The sequence below is a fragment of the Ciconia boyciana genome, chromosome 2, assembly GCF_034638445.1.
Source record: "Ciconia boyciana chromosome 2, ASM3463844v1, whole genome shotgun sequence".
Classification (NCBI taxonomy): Eukaryota; Metazoa; Chordata; class Aves; order Ciconiiformes; family Ciconiidae; genus Ciconia; species Ciconia boyciana.
The window spans coordinates 58,518,710-58,536,378 of record NC_132935.1 but is presented as its reverse complement, the minus strand read 5'-3'; the positions used below and the strand labels follow the sequence as shown (position 1 = coordinate 58,536,378).

The 17,669-nt window shown below is 41.0% G+C and overlaps 1 protein-coding gene across 1 annotated transcript in view; it reads left to right on the top strand.

The window, feature by feature from the left end:
- The window catches only part of SPIRE1 (spire type actin nucleation factor 1), a 133,638-nt gene extending 116,482 nt beyond the window's left edge, over nucleotides 1–17,156 (top strand). The window contains exons 10-16 of the mRNA XM_072852778.1: nucleotides 1,577–1,667; nucleotides 2,547–2,689; nucleotides 8,808–8,945; nucleotides 10,472–10,542; nucleotides 11,297–11,324; nucleotides 11,415–11,551; nucleotides 12,422–17,156. Coding sequence (XP_072708879.1) covers nucleotides 1,577–1,667; nucleotides 2,547–2,689; nucleotides 8,808–8,945; nucleotides 10,472–10,542; nucleotides 11,297–11,324; nucleotides 11,415–11,551; nucleotides 12,422–12,674 — 861 coding nt within the window. The 3' untranslated portion in view covers nucleotides 12,675–17,156. The remainder of the gene's footprint in view (nucleotides 1–1,576; nucleotides 1,668–2,546; nucleotides 2,690–8,807; nucleotides 8,946–10,471; nucleotides 10,543–11,296; nucleotides 11,325–11,414; nucleotides 11,552–12,421) is intronic.
- The last annotated feature ends 513 nt before the right edge of the window (nucleotides 17,157–17,669 follow it).

The following is a 17,669-nucleotide window of genomic DNA, read 5'->3' as shown; positions in this document are numbered from 1 at the left end:
TCAGCTTCTCTGGCAATGGGAAAGTAATCTTCCACTCAGAAGAATTTGACTTCTACAAAGTGAAAAGTTTAGTAGTTCCCTTTGTACAGCGGTTATAGTCCTTCACAAAATTTAAATGTTTAACTCTAGACTTGTGAACACTGTTGCACCTCTTCTAAAGAACAGTGCATCCAATTGTCTTGCAAGTTCTCAAGTGGTCTTTTCAGGCAACCATGCGGCATGAAGCAGTGATATGCAAAGCTATCTGAGCTAGCTCTGTAGCTGAACTTTACTGGTTTCTGGAAGTAAAACAGCTAATGTAGCTAAATGTGCTGCTCAAACTTCCCTACAAGCTTCCCATCACAACTGTTTTAGGGGGTCACACTTGATATGTTAAAGTGAATATATTGTTGTGGGATCTAAGCTGGTTTGAGTCCCTTTGCAGAATACTGTGTTGTGGCATATATGTGGGAACAGTATACATCACAGCGTCCTCACATACAGCGCATACCCTTGGGCTAAGCATAAAGTACAGCTCACCTAATGGGACTTTGTAGAGGCCTCTGTCCTGTGATGCATGATGCTCATTGAGGTGATCCTGCCAACTTTTCGTTTCTGACTTGCTGTTTACCAAAGAAGGCAATCTTTCAGACAGTGGAGGTTTTCTTGCTTGCGATTCACGTAACTAAGGAAATCTGTGAGAGAGAAGCTCAGCCACTTGCTGGATTTTAGAGCACGTCACTTGTTTCATCTGTAAATCTTGACAACTTAGATGATGTAAGTCTCCTTGGTTAAAAGCATTCACATTAAAGCTAAAGAGCATTCACACTCAGTCCTTCAACTCTGTTCCTTTGGGAGGCTCCTGTGATGATCTGTATCTTGCTGGTATCTGGTGGCTGAAGACAGACATTTTAGGTGAAAGCAAAGGATTTAATAATTTGGGTAGCATAATGCTTCAGATAGCTGAAAGGTGTGAGTCAAAGCCCGTTTCACTTTCATTCATCTTGCAGGAATTGCTCTTGGTTGTTGTGGTGAAACATGCTTATATAATGAATGAGATTTCTTTTAAATACAGAAGAAAGGAGAAACGCACCAGGATTAGTGATTAGAGAACAGTGCAGTGGAGATCAGATTAATTTCTCTTTACCTGAGTCACTTGTATGAGTGGCTCTTATTCCTTTGGAGACTAGAGAAATCCAAGCGCTGATTCCTTGCTAGTGTGAGATATAAAGTTGAGTCAATGTATCTGCCGTAGCTGCAAATCCTTAGAAGTCCTTGAATACAATGAGGAAAATTAACAGATTACAATGGATTCATGCACCTCTCTTCTGATCTTGTTCTTTCATGCGATAGCTAAATACACTGAATTCCAACCAGGTACCATTTATTCCAGTTTCTAAAAAATCTGAGTGTTGAAAATTCCATTTACTCAGTGCTGTGTAGAGTCAATGTCTTTCTCAGGACTTCTTCTAGGGCTTTGAGTGATTGTATGGTGCAAAATACCTTTGATAGCTTGCGATTTCTGTGTGCTAAAAAGCAGTAAGAGAAGAAAAAACAATCCCTGAGGAATTCTGGTTCTTTCTCTTTTGCCACACAGGAGGAATCAGTGCACAAATCAGCAAGTAGCAGCAGCATCTCCCCCTCACAAGTGGAAGACCCCTCTCAAGAAGGCACCAGCAGCAGAAAGAGTGAGTTTTGACGAGAGAGCCCAGTGCCTGCTTTTACACACTTCTGTTGTCTTCTGTTCTATGAACTTTGCCTGAAACTTTTATAGAAAGCTGAAGCTGAGTGTTGTTAATGCAATAAGTCTGTAAAGCTGAACCCTAGAACCTGCTGAATAGGTCAAATGTGATTAACCATTGGAAGGCATTAGCCTACACTATATGTGGATATCTTTGTGAAACAGAGGGTGGTTTCATATTGATATGGAACTGTAGAGGAAGTCAGAAGTGAATGGGGGGTAGTTTAGCTGTGCTCATCTCATAAAAGGATTTGTTGCTGCAGAAACACATTCTAACCTAAGACCAATTTAAATGTTTCCTGCATCTCTGTCACCACGGCAGTGAATATACATGTTTGAAAGACATATAGCAATCGCCAGTATTTCTCGTAAGTGCTTGCTGGGAAGAGGGGAGGATCTGTTCTTTTTTTTCAGGAACAGTTTTTGTAGGCTTTAGTGTGTAACAATATTTTTAATTTGCTTCGAAGTGTTTCAGTTTCACTGGAAAGGTTTTGTAATGAAACGTGTAATATGTGTATGTATTTTCTGTGCACAAAGGTGAAATAAGTAGAATAAGCCAATACCCCGAAACACCGAATTTATATACAATGGTAACTGGACAGTAGCATGCCTATATTTGCTAGTTTTATGAGTATTCCTACTCTCTCAATCTGGAAAATTTGATGAATGTGATACCTGTCTTGAAGGTGCTCTGGGTATGGTTGTGTAACTTCAGCCACCAATATTGGGAATTCTAGCAAATCAGTGGCTGGTTTAAGTACTGAGCGATGTTATCCAACAGTCTGTCTTACAAGACCTAATTTTTTTATACTGGTTGAATCTTTAGTGCCTCCAAAGTTCTTGCCCATATCATCTACACCACAGCCTGAGAGACGGCAGCCACCTCAGAGACGACACTCCATTGAAAAGGAAACACCAACCAATGTGAGACAGTTCCTACCACCTTCAAAACAGAGCTCCAGATCACTTGTAAGTGGAGTGGGTGGTAGGAGAGAGAAAAAGAGGCATGCTAAGAGTATAATGAAAATTAAAACTTGGCTTCAGTGTGATTAGAACTTGACTCAAAGAAAACTCCTCAATTCAGAAACAGCCCTTGGCTACTAAAGACGTTTTGAAATCAAGATTTGAACTTTGTCTCTCTAGGATATTTATCCAAAATCCCAGGTACAGGTGCCTCAGAAAACATTTGCACTTTGATTAGGACTCTGAGTAAAGCCACGTGCCTTGATTTTATTTCAGAATGTTACTGAAACAGATGAACTTCATCTTACTGATTTTCCATTTGAATAGAGACAATTCCAAAGCAGTGGATCTATTTTGGGATTTGGGGGACTTTTTTAGTTCTTGGAAGTATTTTAGTTAATGGCTGAATGAACGGAATGGTTTCTTTTCTTCCCACCTTAAGAACTTGTATGGTAATGTTTATACATGTGAAAGCTCTTTCAGTAATCCAAATCAAGGTTTGTCTGTGTTGCTTTGTTGAAGTTACTGAGGCAAAAACCTGTATTACTGCTTGAAAAGAAAGTACAGTACATTTGATCAATTAGCTTTAATTGAGAGCTGTTTTCCAACAGAGTATAAACAGCAAAGGGTATGAAATCCTCGTTCTTTTATGCTGACATACTGATTAGTGCTTTGTAATTTCATGCAGGATATGTTCCTTGTCTCTTTTCCTGCTAGCAGGGGTTCAAAGTATGCCCCATGAGGTGCTGGTGAATAGAGAAATCGATAAACACATCCTAGTTTTGAAAGGAAGGGAATATTCACTCACCCTGTCTTGTAGTGCAGTGGTATTAATGGGCATTGAAGAGTGTTTTTGGTGGCCAGGATCCAAACCTATTAGGTGATGAAGTTGAAGGGCAACAAGAAAATAATCTCCAAATATTCCCACAGCATGCTTCCTTCTCTTCTTTTCAGAGGGTCTGCTGGATTATGTTTATTATATCCTTCCAAGTAGAATGTAGTTTCTCATTCCAGGTGAAGGTCAGGTAGTAGCATGTTGATAAACGCACAACACAAGTAGACTTCTTCTGCCAAAGTGAACTTGGAGCAGAACATACTGCACCAGAACCGAGCTGGAGGGTTCCTTCAGCATGCATTTGAAGACACTGTCATATAAAGTGGACTGCCCTGTCATTGCCTGCTACACTCACTATATGTGGAAGCACAAGCTTTATTTTCTGATAGGTCCAGAGTCATTCACAGACATATTGTTTAAAGGGAGGAGGGGAGAAAGCATTATATGTTATACTGAGGCATTTTCTCCATTACGCTTTTAGTGTATCTAAATATGTTACATCATAATACTGATCTCATATCATGTATTTGAGGGAATCATGTAACTTAAAAATCTTATATATGAAGCCATTATTTTAAATAGGTCAACCAAGTTCTTAACAGGACTTTTTGACCACATATGTATTTTCCTTCCGTCAGTCTGTTCACTGGCGTATGCCTAGAAAGATATATAAAAAATAAAACCATTGCAGAAAAACTAATTCAATTATTCCACTCCCCCTTAAAAATACTAAAGGAAAAAGGGAGAAAAAGACATTAGATAAGTCAGGCTAATGTGGGAACACATGGGAAAAGTTTTACTAGTTTCTTTTGTGCTTGGGGGTGTTGTGGGGTTTTTTTTTTTTTAATCTTCAGAGCACTGTCACCTAGCTTGGTTTTGGCTATGAGGTGAGAAAGAAGGAAAATCAGTAGTGAAATGATGTTCTGTTAATAAGCACCTATTTTATTTGATGCCTAGAGAGCTAATTCTTTAACTTGGCAATAGTGCCCTCTAGGGTGTGACAGACACTCGCACAATGCTTTTGTTTTTAGTTTTGGTAGATGGTTTCTGATATGCTGGCACTGGCCCAGTTCCACGCTTTGGCTTACTGCAAGTCTTTCCTGCCCGGGAGAGATGCCGGCTTCTTTCAGTAGCTGCGCCAGATGCTGCATATGTAACATTGCCATTCCTGGAGTGAACGCTTCTCAATAAGTGTAGAATATTATTTACTTTTTATTTGACTTCACGCTTCTTCATCCCTTCCTCCAGGATTGATGGAGTCTCATTTCTTATCACCTGCTCCTGTGACCGCAGTTTCTCTTCAAGGTGAAAGAGACCTCGTCAATAAATAGCCCTCAATGCCAGTGAAAACAGGCAGGGGTTTGCTACAGTCTTTTAGCAGGATTAGCAAGGAACTGGTCTGTCTTGCATACTAACGATGGTTTTGTGAACTGGCATCTCATCAGAGTTAGACCTAAGTAGGTGGGGAGGGGAAACAAACTTGGAAAAATGCCAAATACAGTCCTTTTGATATGTCACCCTACCAGTGCTACATGGAAAGGCAGGGCAGCCCAGTGATTTTGGAGGGGTCAGCCCTGGTGGTGTGCTTGCTGTAGTGAGCTGACTTGGTGCTTAATCAGTGAGATGAAGCCAGTGCCCTAAGATGTACATATGGATGCCTTTGTCGTCTGTTTGCTTTTTTAATTTTTTTTTTTTTTTCATGACCCAGAGGACCAAAGCTAATGGTTTCATTTATACACAGCATTCGCTTCTCTGCTTCCTATCTATTGTTCAGGTTCCTAGGATAACCAGTTTATTTCCAAGGATGTCTTTCAGACCACTGTTTTCAACTATGCAAACAGCTTCTCTGCTCAGCTCTCATCCCGTTGAAGCAGCCATGTGTGGGGTGGCAGGGGCTATGTACTATCTCTGTGAGAGAGCTTTTGCCAGCAGGTGGAAATCCGCAAAGGTTTGCCTCTTTTTGCTGGCTTTGGAAATCACCTTCACCAGCATGTTCCCTCCTGGGGGAGCACTTCCTAAGCTGTGGCAAGAATTAAAGCTTAGGCTGGGACATTGCACCTGATTGACATTGATTTCAATGTGTGTAGGATATTTGTGTGTCTTCAATCACCTCACGGGGAAAAGAAATCAGTTCTGAAAGGACAGCAAACTAAAAATGCAACATCACAAGATTATCAGTGGGACAGACCTTAAATGTTACAGCACATGAAGATCCTGCAGCAAAAATCCAGCAAAACTATTGTAATCCTTGGACTATGTTGAAAAGAATAAGGTTTTGTGTTTCTAACAAGATACAGTATGTAGAATGGAAGGGCATTTGCAATCTCTTTTACTTGAAAACCTACATATGGTTTTGGTCCTCAGCACGCTTACGTATCAGAACTTGCAGAATAACTAATAGCTATGTACTAGGGAAGGCAAATCCACCAAAAAGAAAAACTGATTCATTTACCCCTACATAGAATTGAACATGAATAATTTAATTTTTTCCTTCTTTTTCTTGTCCCAACCAATAAGTGAAAGTGTGAAACCGGTTGCAGGAGAGTTTATAGTTGAGATATTCAGATGACTTCTTAGAAACTTTTAGTCTGCAAAAGCAACGAGAGTTTAGAGTGCTTGACTAATTGTGAATTGCAGAATTTAGAGACCAGTCTGGCACTTGTTCTATTGCAGTTTACCAGGGCAGCTCATTTGAATGCCTAGTGACATCCTTTAATGAGAAGTTTTACAAGGAATATATTAGTGTAAAAATGTGTTAGTCATAAGGACCTATTAGGTGTGTGTATGCTGAGAATGACCTACAAAGCACTTTATTCCACATTATGGATATATAATTCTTACTACCTGCTTTTCCTGAGTAAAAAAAATTACACATATACACCTTCAGCTATTATGGTGTATATAATAAGATTGCACAGTCACAGTGTTAAGCCAATTCTTATGTGGATCATGGAAACTTCAAGTTCAAAATAGTATTTTTAAGTAAGATTTTTTTTCCCTTTAAAAATAAGAATACTGACTTGTCTTTAATAGTGAAATGAGTATTGAGTACAATTCCAGAAAATCAAGACCATTCAAACCACATTTTGCCTTTAGTATGTTCTGTTGTATGCAAGTGTTGCAGAGAGCTGAAGTTCTCTCACTTGGAGCTGCCTAACTTGGGTGTAGATTATTGTTGGAATTTTGAGCAATAACTCCAAAGCATCATTGTTTAATGAAGTTTAGTCAGCGCTTAGTGTAATTTTAATTAATTTCAATGCCTTAGAGCTAGTGTTGAAACAAAAGATTTTCTCATGTACTTATTTCTATTCCAAAAAGGGAAAAAAAAAATCAAGCCGTTTTCTGAAATCAGCTTAATATTTATCTTTCATTTAATGTTGCATTAACATTTTGTTGTCCTTGTGTAACCTCTGGAATTAAAACATTAGCATTTAAACATGTGAACATTTTCTATGTTTCCCCTGTTGCCTGCTAGCTATTTCTATTTGCTTTAGTGATAATCATTTTCAATTGGTACAACAACAGGCCCACACTATTCCCCTAGTACCTGCTCTACACCTATAGCAGATCCGCAGACTTTCTTCAAAGGAGCAATATTCCCTGATGTCATCGTTCTGTAAATTAAAGGAATGGGCGTTCATGAGGGGGAAGGAAGAGCTTCAAGTAAGAAATGTATTTCTAAGGGACTTAAAGCTCTGATTGATTACAAGCGTTCAGTCAGCCTCATTCACCTTGGGCAGTTTCTCTCAGTCTCCCACGATACAGAATCGAGGGTTTCGCTGGCATTGTGTGCATCACGCTTTCCCACCCACTTCCCCTCCCGTCTCGCCCCAGCCTTCAGCCGTGCTTTCTCCATAGCGAGGCAGTTGCTATGGGAAGAACCCAGAATGAAACGCTGAGAGCTGTAAAGTTGCTCATAAGGAACAGAAGTTATTTTGTTTAGGCTGTGCAGTTTTACACCTCAGAGCAACTTGCAGTTGCTTTTGACATAGTTTGTTCTTTCCAGAAAACTAGTGATTCTATACCCCAAAGGTTTAGCTGGCAAATCTAACAAAGTTAACTCAATTCTAGTCTTTTGTGGGGTACTTTAAACAGAGTGAAGTTTCTTTGTGTTCCCTTTCTAGATAGGTAAGACAACAGTTTTTAAAAATGTGGTGGTTCCTAAATGCTAATGTTTGCCAGGTCTGCAACGTAGAAAGATTTTCTTTTTAATCTAATGGAAAGACAGAACAGACCTCTGAGTACGTGGAAATGGAGCATTTCACTACTAATCCGATTCATCACTTCAATTTGTAAACGAGATCTCCAAACTGTCAGGCACGTCTTTGTATTTGCAGGAGAAATTTCCTTCATTTATTCAGAGAGCATTACATGTCATTGTCATTACCGCACAGTAGCCCCTCTGGGCTGACTGAAAAGGTTCACTAAGCATAAAGCGATGGGAGTTCCCACAGAGGTTTCTGTCTTTCTGTTGGAAATGTATAATCAACTACAGGGCTGGATTACAAATTGGGTTGGTGCTTTTTATTCTCTGGTACCAAATTCAGGAGTTCTCTACTCAATATTCTCCTAAATGCTGTAACACAGAACAGATGCAAAATTTTATAAGTGTGAAGTTGTGTTGTTAGTCTCTATTTGAGTCTGCTATTAATAATGCACCACTGCGTAACCAGTTCCCCTGCTTTATATTTGACGATTATTCTATAAAGCTTAAATTGCTGCTGTTACTTTCCTGGGGCAGAAAGGAGAACTTCTCTGCCTGAACTGCAGTAACTTTGTGTAGTCTTGGTGGGATTCTTATCATGTGAGCACCAAGATATGGTACCACTGAATAAAAATTTCTGCTAGAATGGGCTACTAACAACTTTCCTTGGCCACTCTGGGCACCACAAAGTCTCAGAGAAATTGCGTGTCTTCAAACAATATACTTAATAGTAATACCATCTGGCAAATTACCTTTTCCCTTTCAAATTACAAAACTGAACGTCGATTGGCTTGAAACAAATCCTCATTATAAAAGACAAACAGAGAGAAGGGTCAAGTGGTTTGAGGAGGAAAGATGAAAACTGTCATTGTTGTGAAGGCTGAACATCAGACCATTTAGATCACACTTACGCCATCTCCGACGGTTTGAAACTCATGTGATGCCCATGAATGAGCCAGTGCTATTCCAGTTTGAAGGGAGGAACCCTCTATTTCTGGAGTTACTAACCAGGTGGCTGGTTGTCTAGGTTGAAGTCTGGAAGAAGCCATTTGGCTTTGAAATAATACAGGTTTTTTGGCTTCCAGGAGGAGTTCTGTTACCCGGTGGAATGTCTGGCTCTGACAGTGGAGGAAGTCATGCACATCCGTCAGGTGCTGGTGAAGGCGGAGCTGGAAAAGTACCAGCAATATAAAGATGTCTACACTGCTCTCAAGAAAGGAAAGGTAGGGCTGGGTCTGTGAGGCTCCGAAGCTTATTGAGGGAGGCCGGTCGCACAAGCCTCCCATTTACACATTTGTTTCTTACCCTGTATTGGAGAAAAAGAAGGAATATCCACCAGACTCCCCCTAAATGTATACCATATGGGTCAGCTTCCTTGAATTATGTGCAGAAACATCAAAACTTTTCATGGAAATACCTTATTTGTTTAGATAGTCTATAAAAATGCAGTAGCCTTTGCAATTATCAGAGCATATCTGTATGTGTCTGTTTTAAACTTCATTGACTAAAGTGATTTCTGTCCCCATGCCTTCTGCAGTATTGCTTTGCATTTCTATTCCAGAAAGTAGAATTACAGCTAGCGGTAGGAAATTACAACAGGTTTTTCATATGAATCCTCGCTATCAAGCAAAGAGGGAATGAAAGCCTTCAGAGAAGTCAGACAACACGTGACCCCAGAAGGAGGTTTAATATTAGAGAACCCATTAACTAATGCTTTTTTTTCAGTAAACTGCAGATTGGGAATTGGTATTTACCAGTAGAAGCAGTGTCCTTTTCTCCCACTTTTGACTTGTGCTTCTTGAACACCCCCAGCAAGTTTATTTTGACTTCACAGTGTATTTTACCTACAGGCCTACCCGTGTCTAGTATGCAGATTTAATTTAAAGATTTAATACATTTAAGGCAGAGGGACAAGAATCTTAAAATGTCGTTCATTAGATTCACTGTTGCATATCATCATGATATATAAAGCTTAGTAATGAGCTTTTATCAAATCTCAAGTTGATGCTTTAATTAATTTACCCCACTATTAAAATTGTTCACTTTTATTTCTAACCAAATCTATCTAGCATCACCTGAGTCTTTGGATCTCAGTATGTCATCTTTTGTCTGACTGCAAACCTTTTCATTGTTCAATGCCTTTTCTTCCTAGAAATGTTCTTAAGCTGTGATCCCTACCTCCTTTGAAAAAAACTGAATAGATGGGATTTATTATCCCACTATAAAGCAGGTTTTCCTCAAGTAAGATTGTTATAATAGCTCTTTCCTGCACCTCCTCTAGTTTTCAAGAACATAGGATTGGAAGAAAATCATCAAATGTTATCACAGGCAAAAACTTTGTGTCCTAGAACCTGACCCAGATGGTTAGGAACAATTTCCAGCCTAAATGTATTCATGGCTGAATTTATGCCCATTTGTTCTTGTGTTGTAACAGTTACCCTTCCTTCCTGCTGTTACTCTTCCTTTCCCATTGCTTTTTTGCGTAGTAATGATATAAACATCAGTGAGGGAGGAGTAAAAATAAGTTAATAATTAACTGGCAAGTATTTAATTTAGGTAAAAAATTCAAGGAGTATTTCTAAATATATGGAGATACAATTCTGGGCCGTTCTTTTCAATATCATCTTAGAAGTGTGGACCCCAGAACTGGATGTAGGACTGCAACTGTGGTCTCACTGATGGCAACTGATAGATTAAGCCATTATTGTGCGGGACTTGCCTAACATTTTGGACTCTGTTCTTCTTTTAGCTCTGCTTTTGCTGTCGAACAAGAAGGTTTTCTTTCTTTACCTGGTCTTACACTTGTCAGTTCTGTAAGAGGTAAATATTTAATATCTTTTAATAAGTGAGTACCGTTTCAGAGGGGAAAATACTGATTTATACATTAGAAACCCCCAAATGTTTCCGCTGCATACTGTTGATTTTTGTTTCTGTAACAGTCGAGGTTAAAAAAAATTATGCAAAACCAGATCCTTCCTAAGTGACAGAATTGCTTCCTTGGACTGAAACTAAAAGGCTAAAAGTGGCTAAAAGTAGGCTAAAAGTGAGAGAAACACTCATTTGTTCTTTTATGCTCATGGGAGAGTGAGATGGAATTTATTGAAACTCTCCAATCAACACTTCCATAATCTCTGTTGTTGCAGAAAACATTTCAAGGCAATTTACCTTTTGTATTATTTTTGGAGTATTGGTGGGTGGAGAAGGGAAAAGGAATAATTTGCAGACAAAATCAAAAATTTTAAGTTGAACAGTGAGACAATAAGTCTGGAGATGTATGGAATCACTAATTTATTGTGTCACTTACCAAAGGAGGTTTCTTTAGAGGAAAAACAGCTATTCCTTTTTTTTTTTTCCCCCTATTTTTTAATTTAGCTGTAGTTCTTGTTTAGCATTTCTCCTTGCTTTTGGCTTCATGTTCTGATTGAAGTTATTACATTGAAGAAGCTTTAAAAATAAAAATGTTTGTTTAAGGGGAGGATGGGGGAGGATTCTAACTCCTGGAAACATCCCTTATTCTTGATTTAAATGTAATTTTGCCCAATGAAGTGATTCATGCTCTTGCTTTCTTACGCAGGCCTGTATGCTCGCAGTGTTGCAAGAAAGTAAGTAAACTAACTTATGGTTAGACCCTTTCTAAAAAGCTATGATCTTTGTAATGATACTGTGTGTTCCTTCTGCTATTCTCACAACAGATGCGGTTGCCATCAAAGCCATATTCTACTCTCCCCATCTTCTCGCTGGGACCTTCAACCTTGCAGAGAGGAGAAAGTTTTATGAGGCCAGAGAAACCCTCAACCAGTCACCACCGATCGCTGCGGAGCATGTCCAGGTGAGAAACAACCCTAGCTCACATGTGTCTATTGGAAATGCTTCCTAAATGTTTCCTCTTGAGTTATCAGTCATTAATTACTGTCTACCTGTTTTGTAGTTGTCAATGTCTCTAATGCTTGTAGTAACTTTTCTGAAGCCTGAAAATCCACGTCTCTTCCACTCGTTGCTTTGATTTACAGAAATAGCAATATGAACAGCATGTCTTAAACCTTTTTCACATTACAGGTGAAAACTAACATGAGTCTGGGACAACTGTATTTCTGTAGCACCTCTGCAAAAATATCCTTAGCATCTCTTTTTCTGGTGTGAAGAGACTCTCCAGAGATAAATCTCACAGTCTAGAATCACTCACTGAATGGGAATTCAGTGATGTCTTGCACAGATTTATCTTTTTCTTTCCTAATTTTTCTAATTCTTATTTTCACCTTTTTTTTCACTTTGACATTATGAAGTTATCTACTGGTTTTATATCTTACACACAGATGGTTGTCAAAGTTAATCCGAGAAATTAAACATAAAAGAAGTGCTTCTTTTTGAGGGGATCTACAGTATAAACCCTCTGCATAAATCACTAGTGCTATGATGCTGTGTCAAATTAGCCAAACATATCATCTGTTTATAGTTATTAGGAAGGTTGTTTTTGTCAAGGTAAATGGTACACATGTCCTCAGTTAGCGACCCTGCAATCTTGCTGAACCAGGCAGAAGCTGTCCTCTCCAGTGTTTGGTCTCCTGGTGTCATTTTTGGAGCAGGAGAAAGGAAGATTTGAATCAAGACCGTTCTGATGTGCTGTTTCCTGAAGGCGTCTCTTGGGGCCCGCTGCCATGCTGCTAAATAATGTGACAGGTCCTGCTCTTTTGCCTTTCAGGTTGACCTCAAGGTCCAAATCTGTGGATAGGTCACATGAAGAGTTTCCCAAAGAATTAATGGAGGACTGGAGCACGATGGAGGTGTGCGTGGACTGCAAGAAGTTTATTTCAGAAATCATCAGTTCAAGCCGGCGCAGCCTATCTCTGGCCAACAAGCGAGCCAGGTTAAAAAGGAAAACGCAGTCCTTCTACATGTCATCACCGGGAACCTCTGAATACTGCCCCTCTGAAAGGACTATCAATGAGATCTGAGCCTTGTGCCTTTTTCTTTGCTTTTGTCTTCATGAGGTCATCATCCATGAGCAAGGTCACTGAAACTGGATTATCATTCTGTTGCTTCGTTTCACTTGACTGGCTTGAATTTGCATTAGATCACAGGATTTCCTACTCCAATGGTTCCCAGAGACGCAGAACGCTATGTTTAGATCTGTGCAGAATGATACGCAACGGGTCAGCTGCTCACACTAGAAGAAGAAAATCAATAGTTTGAAATTGTTGCCTCTTTTGTATGTGTGTGTTGAAACTAGAAAGCCTTTTCTTGCTTTCAATCTTTTTTTTAACCATGCTTTGAATCATTTTTCAGGAGATGAGCTGAAAACGTACATTTAATGGAGAACCAAATCTAACAAAGTGTCAGTGTTAGCACAGCAGCACACAGTAAGTCATATTGGCATTACCACCCTAGTAATGCTCACGTTCCAGTTGAAACAGCAGAGGGTCGTATCGCACACCAGACACCGGGTGTGAGCGACTGTGGTCAAAACCATCTTTCTTTGAACTGTTTTGGTTGCTCTGAGATCAGGGTTCAGCACGGGACTTGACGATGTCTGTGTCCTAGGGCAAAATACACGACGAAGCCCTTCGCCCATGTGGTTGGCCATTCCCCTGAGCTGCTGTACTTTTTAAGCCTTAGTGTACTTCTCAGTGTCTCCTGAGCAGGTTTTAGTAGTTTACTTTCTATCTTGAATGTATGATGATGACTACTAGAAGCAGTGAATTTTAGTAGTAGACAGAGTTGTACAGTTTATGGGGAGGATGGGAAATAAGGGAGGCTTCTACTTTTAAGTGAATACCTGTAAAGTTGTTCTCATGGTTACTCAGAGAAAACGGTGGGTAAGGTGTACATTTGTATTATAATGGAGCACACAAATACTGCTATAGTTATGTCTGACAGCGTATCCACTGATAACCCCATTTTTTCTGGGGTTTATAACTTGGCTGTAAAAATTCGTGTCCTGCTGAAATTTGGGACAGTGCTGTCTCAGATTGGGAGCAATCTCTCTCTTTTTTTCTTTTACCTTTTTTCATTCTTCTTCCCTGTTTAATCCACTCATGAAAGAGTGCTAGACTGGTTGTTTAGAAGTTCCAACAATGTTACAACGTTAACTGACATCTCATGCTTTTTTGCACTTTTTTTTATATTCAAAAGACTTTTTTTTAAATTCAGGCATAGCCAGAGTTCAGTCAATAGTTTGGGGCCAGATCATTTTGGTATTTAAAAACAAGCTAACATAGCCAAGTTATTAATACTTGAAAATCAACTACTGTAACTTTTTCATAAATTTTTTACTACCCTGAGGCATATTTAATATCTATATAGCAGTGTATTGTAGAATGACATAGCAGAAAAGTTTCAGATCTATTTATTAACATTTCTATACTTCGGATTAATGAGAGATACCTCAGAACTGCTCCAAAGTAGCTGGGACTGGATTTCTGTAACATGATTTTAAAGATGTATTAATCAAAACAGATTCTCCTGTCCAAATCTCATGCATTGAAAAGCCCAAGAGAAGGCAGACTGCCCCGCCAGCCCTGGTAAGGCACGGTGCCAAGGCCGCGGGGCACCAGGGGTGGTTGGCTCCCATGCGGTAGCTGGGCTCCAGTCCCACTGCAGGCTGCCTCCTGCTGCCCAGGGGAACAAGGCTTCCCCTTCAAAGTGTATTTGCATGTTACATTGCAGCCTTTGGAGCAGCCACTCATATCATATGTTTTAAGTTGATTTGAAAAGCACATGCAAAAGTCTCCTTAAACCTTCCCAGGGACTCATCCATCCTTATTTTTCTTTAAACGCCCCCTTGGAAAATGAAAATTTTTGCATAGGCAGAGCTTATTGAAATAATGTTTTTAATTTTTTCTGAACCAATGTGAACAGGAAAAGCAGGGCTCAAGGCTAGCTCTCCCTCTTAGCTGTCCTGTGTAAGGTCAGCTGTCATGGCCCTCTCCTCGGGGTACCTCTGGAAAAGGGTCTTGCATGTTAAAGCACCTGGAGTACTGGCGTGGGATAAGGATGTAGGAGTGCCGGAGGTGAGCAGCACAGACCGGCTGATTTGGTAGGTCTGCTGTTGCTGGAAGGGTCGCCTGATCTCAGTCACATCAGCACTTTTTCTTGTTTCTGTGCCAAAACCAGGCCGTGTGTTTGCTGCACAGTGCATCAGGAAAACTAGACTGAAAGAAATGCATGATATCTCACTTCGCATCTCCCCTGTTGTGGTTCTCATTTTCTCCTGGAAGTGCCGCAGCCACACGTTACAATCGCTCAATCCTCTGCTCGCAGTCCTCTTCCCTGGCACCCTCAAGCCACTGAGGTGCAGGGTATCCAGCATGTTTATTTTCCTCTTTGAGAGGGATTTAGGATGTTGCAGAGCAGGCAGGTTCAAGGACTAAGTAAATCCTGAGTGTGCAAAGCGAAATGAGTCCCTCACGGCACGCCTGTGCCCCCCTCCACCTTGGCAGTGTCTGGGGTGGCTCTGGGGAAGCAGCAGACCTTCGCGATCCGGCCTTTGCCTCCCGGGATGCCCAGCAGCCCTTGGCTCGGGCCGGGCTCTGCTGCGCTGGGCAGGACGCAAGCACCGAACAGCAACGCGGTGTTCTACAAACTGCTTCATGTTGCTCACGCAGAGCTGCCGTGGGGCAGGGCCTGGATAACCTCCCTTTTTCCCGGGAAAAAAACCCTCCCAGCTGCTGACACACTGTGGCAGGCTGCAGAAAACGTGGTGCGGGAGGGCTGCCTCTCCCCTTCCCTCCCATCCCTTCCCCTCTGCCACAATTGCTCCGCATTATCCTGGCATTTCATTCCACAAAAGAAAAAGCAGTGGGTTGGTTTGTCACGCAAAGCCTGAAGGAGCTCTGTTGCCTGGATCTCTGCGGAGTGGGCTATTTTTAGCTTTCCATCTCGCTGCTTGCGCTAGCATCCCAATCCACTGCAGCCATTTGCCTGCACACCCCGCGGTGCTGCCCAGCATGTCCTGTTTACGGTCTGAACTTCACATTAGCGTCAGAGGAAGAAATCAGAATCTTGTAAATATGTGTAATATATTTATTAATATTTAGGAAGTCTCCATCAATCATGCAAGGGGAATTGACTTTCCCATGATGTTTTAAAAAGGAAATGAGTCTTATTTATATGTGTGTTGGCTATTATCTTTATTAGAGTTAACGCTTTCAGCCCCCTAATATATTTTGCACTCCGTAGGCATTTTAGAGTGCACCACTGCTGAAAAGAATGCGGGACTAGCACAGTGAGCTCCCTTCCATGAATTTTTAAAATCTTCTGATTTTTTTTAGCTTTATTAATATGCCCAAGGTCTGTTTAAATATATCATAGGAGACCCAAGGAGTTAAAAACGCCACTGGCAGCATCGGTCTTGTTGGTTTGTATGTGAACCTGGTTGTGGAGAATTCAAAACCAGCTCTGCCTCACGGCGGCGATGGAGGCAGCGAGCAGGCCTTTGCTGCAGCTCTCAAACCTGACCTTTCACATGCTCACGGTGACAGTAGTGCTTTGGGGGTTTGTTGTTTTTTTCCCTTTCCCCATTACTTCCTTTATACAGGGAGGGGTGTTACCTGGCGAAAATAAAATGCCTTTCCATTATAGCCCTTGTCTGTGTTAATTATTCATGTGGAAGCTGATTTAAAGGTTCTGTCTCTCTCCTTTTTCATGCTTTTGTAGTTTTGTAAGATCAGTCAGATGTTTCTTTTGGCAAAGAACTGTTAATGAAAATGATTGAATAACAGCTGAACGCTGGCTGGGCTGCACAAAGGGATGGAAACATGTCGAAGTACTCTCAGAATAGCAATAAAACTGCTTGTGTAACCCCAGATGTGATCAGCACCTAGTCATCATTTCGAGACAATCCTTCCGTTACCAACGTGTCGCTACTTCCAACACTGACTGTAGCTGAGGTGCGCTTGTCCTGCAGGTAGTACAGGCTTTGGGAAATCTCCATCCCTCATCTTTGGGAGAGAAATAAATGCTGGCAGTCTTCTGGAGAGGTTTTTGAATGACTGGGTTTAGTTTTTAAACCAGAAGCAGAGAGAGCATTTTTGTCACAACTGTTATGTTGTTCTCTCTTCTCTTTCAAGCTCCCCTTTTTCCCCAGGCAAGTTCAGCATCAGCTTCCATGGTTAGTTACTGGCTGCATGCTGTATAGGTTAAAACTAATTTAAAAGCTCCAACTTTAGACTCCTGGTCGCTACCTTCACGGTTTATCTCATCCTGCAGCTCTGTACATCTTTTAGGAATATCTCTTATGAGCTCAGTCTCACCTGTTAAAGTGACAGCACACAGGCATGAGGGAAAGGTGCTGCAACTGTATGCTCTGGTGCTACGGCATATGGATTATGTTAATGTTACCATAAAATTTTATAGTATTTCCATGTTGATAACTTGGAGCTGCTCTGGTTTATTTCCTCTTTTGTATGTGTGTATCTTAGGGCCAATCTGAGAATGTTTATGAATATTGATTCCAGCTATAAAGATCTGTTTTGTTGTTTCTGTCTGATTTTTACTACTGTGTTTCACATTTTTTGGGTACCTGCAGTTACTCTTCACCAAAACTTCCTGGTAGAAAACAACCAGAGAGGGACCTTAGCTCAGTCTGATCTGATACACAGAGACACAGAACCCGTCTCCTGACACGTAAGCGTAAGTTCATGAGCATTGTCCTCATGGCAGCTCGATCGAGTCCAGCGCCGCAGTCCCGTCCTGCTGGGAGAGCTGGTGCCAGCTACCGTGTACGAGGGGTAGGCGCTGAGCGGCACCCACAAGCTCCAGCAGCCCAGAGCAGAGGGAGCCCATGGCCCTCGCTGCGTTCTCGGCTTGACAGTGAGAAATCCCAGAGCTGCTCTTGTTGCTCAGTTTACCGGGCGCAAGCGGTGAGCCTCTCCGTGCCCCAGGCTCCCCATCCACAAAACCAGGGACTCCAAAGTGGTTACAACTGCTTCAAGAATTTTGAGAGGTGCTGA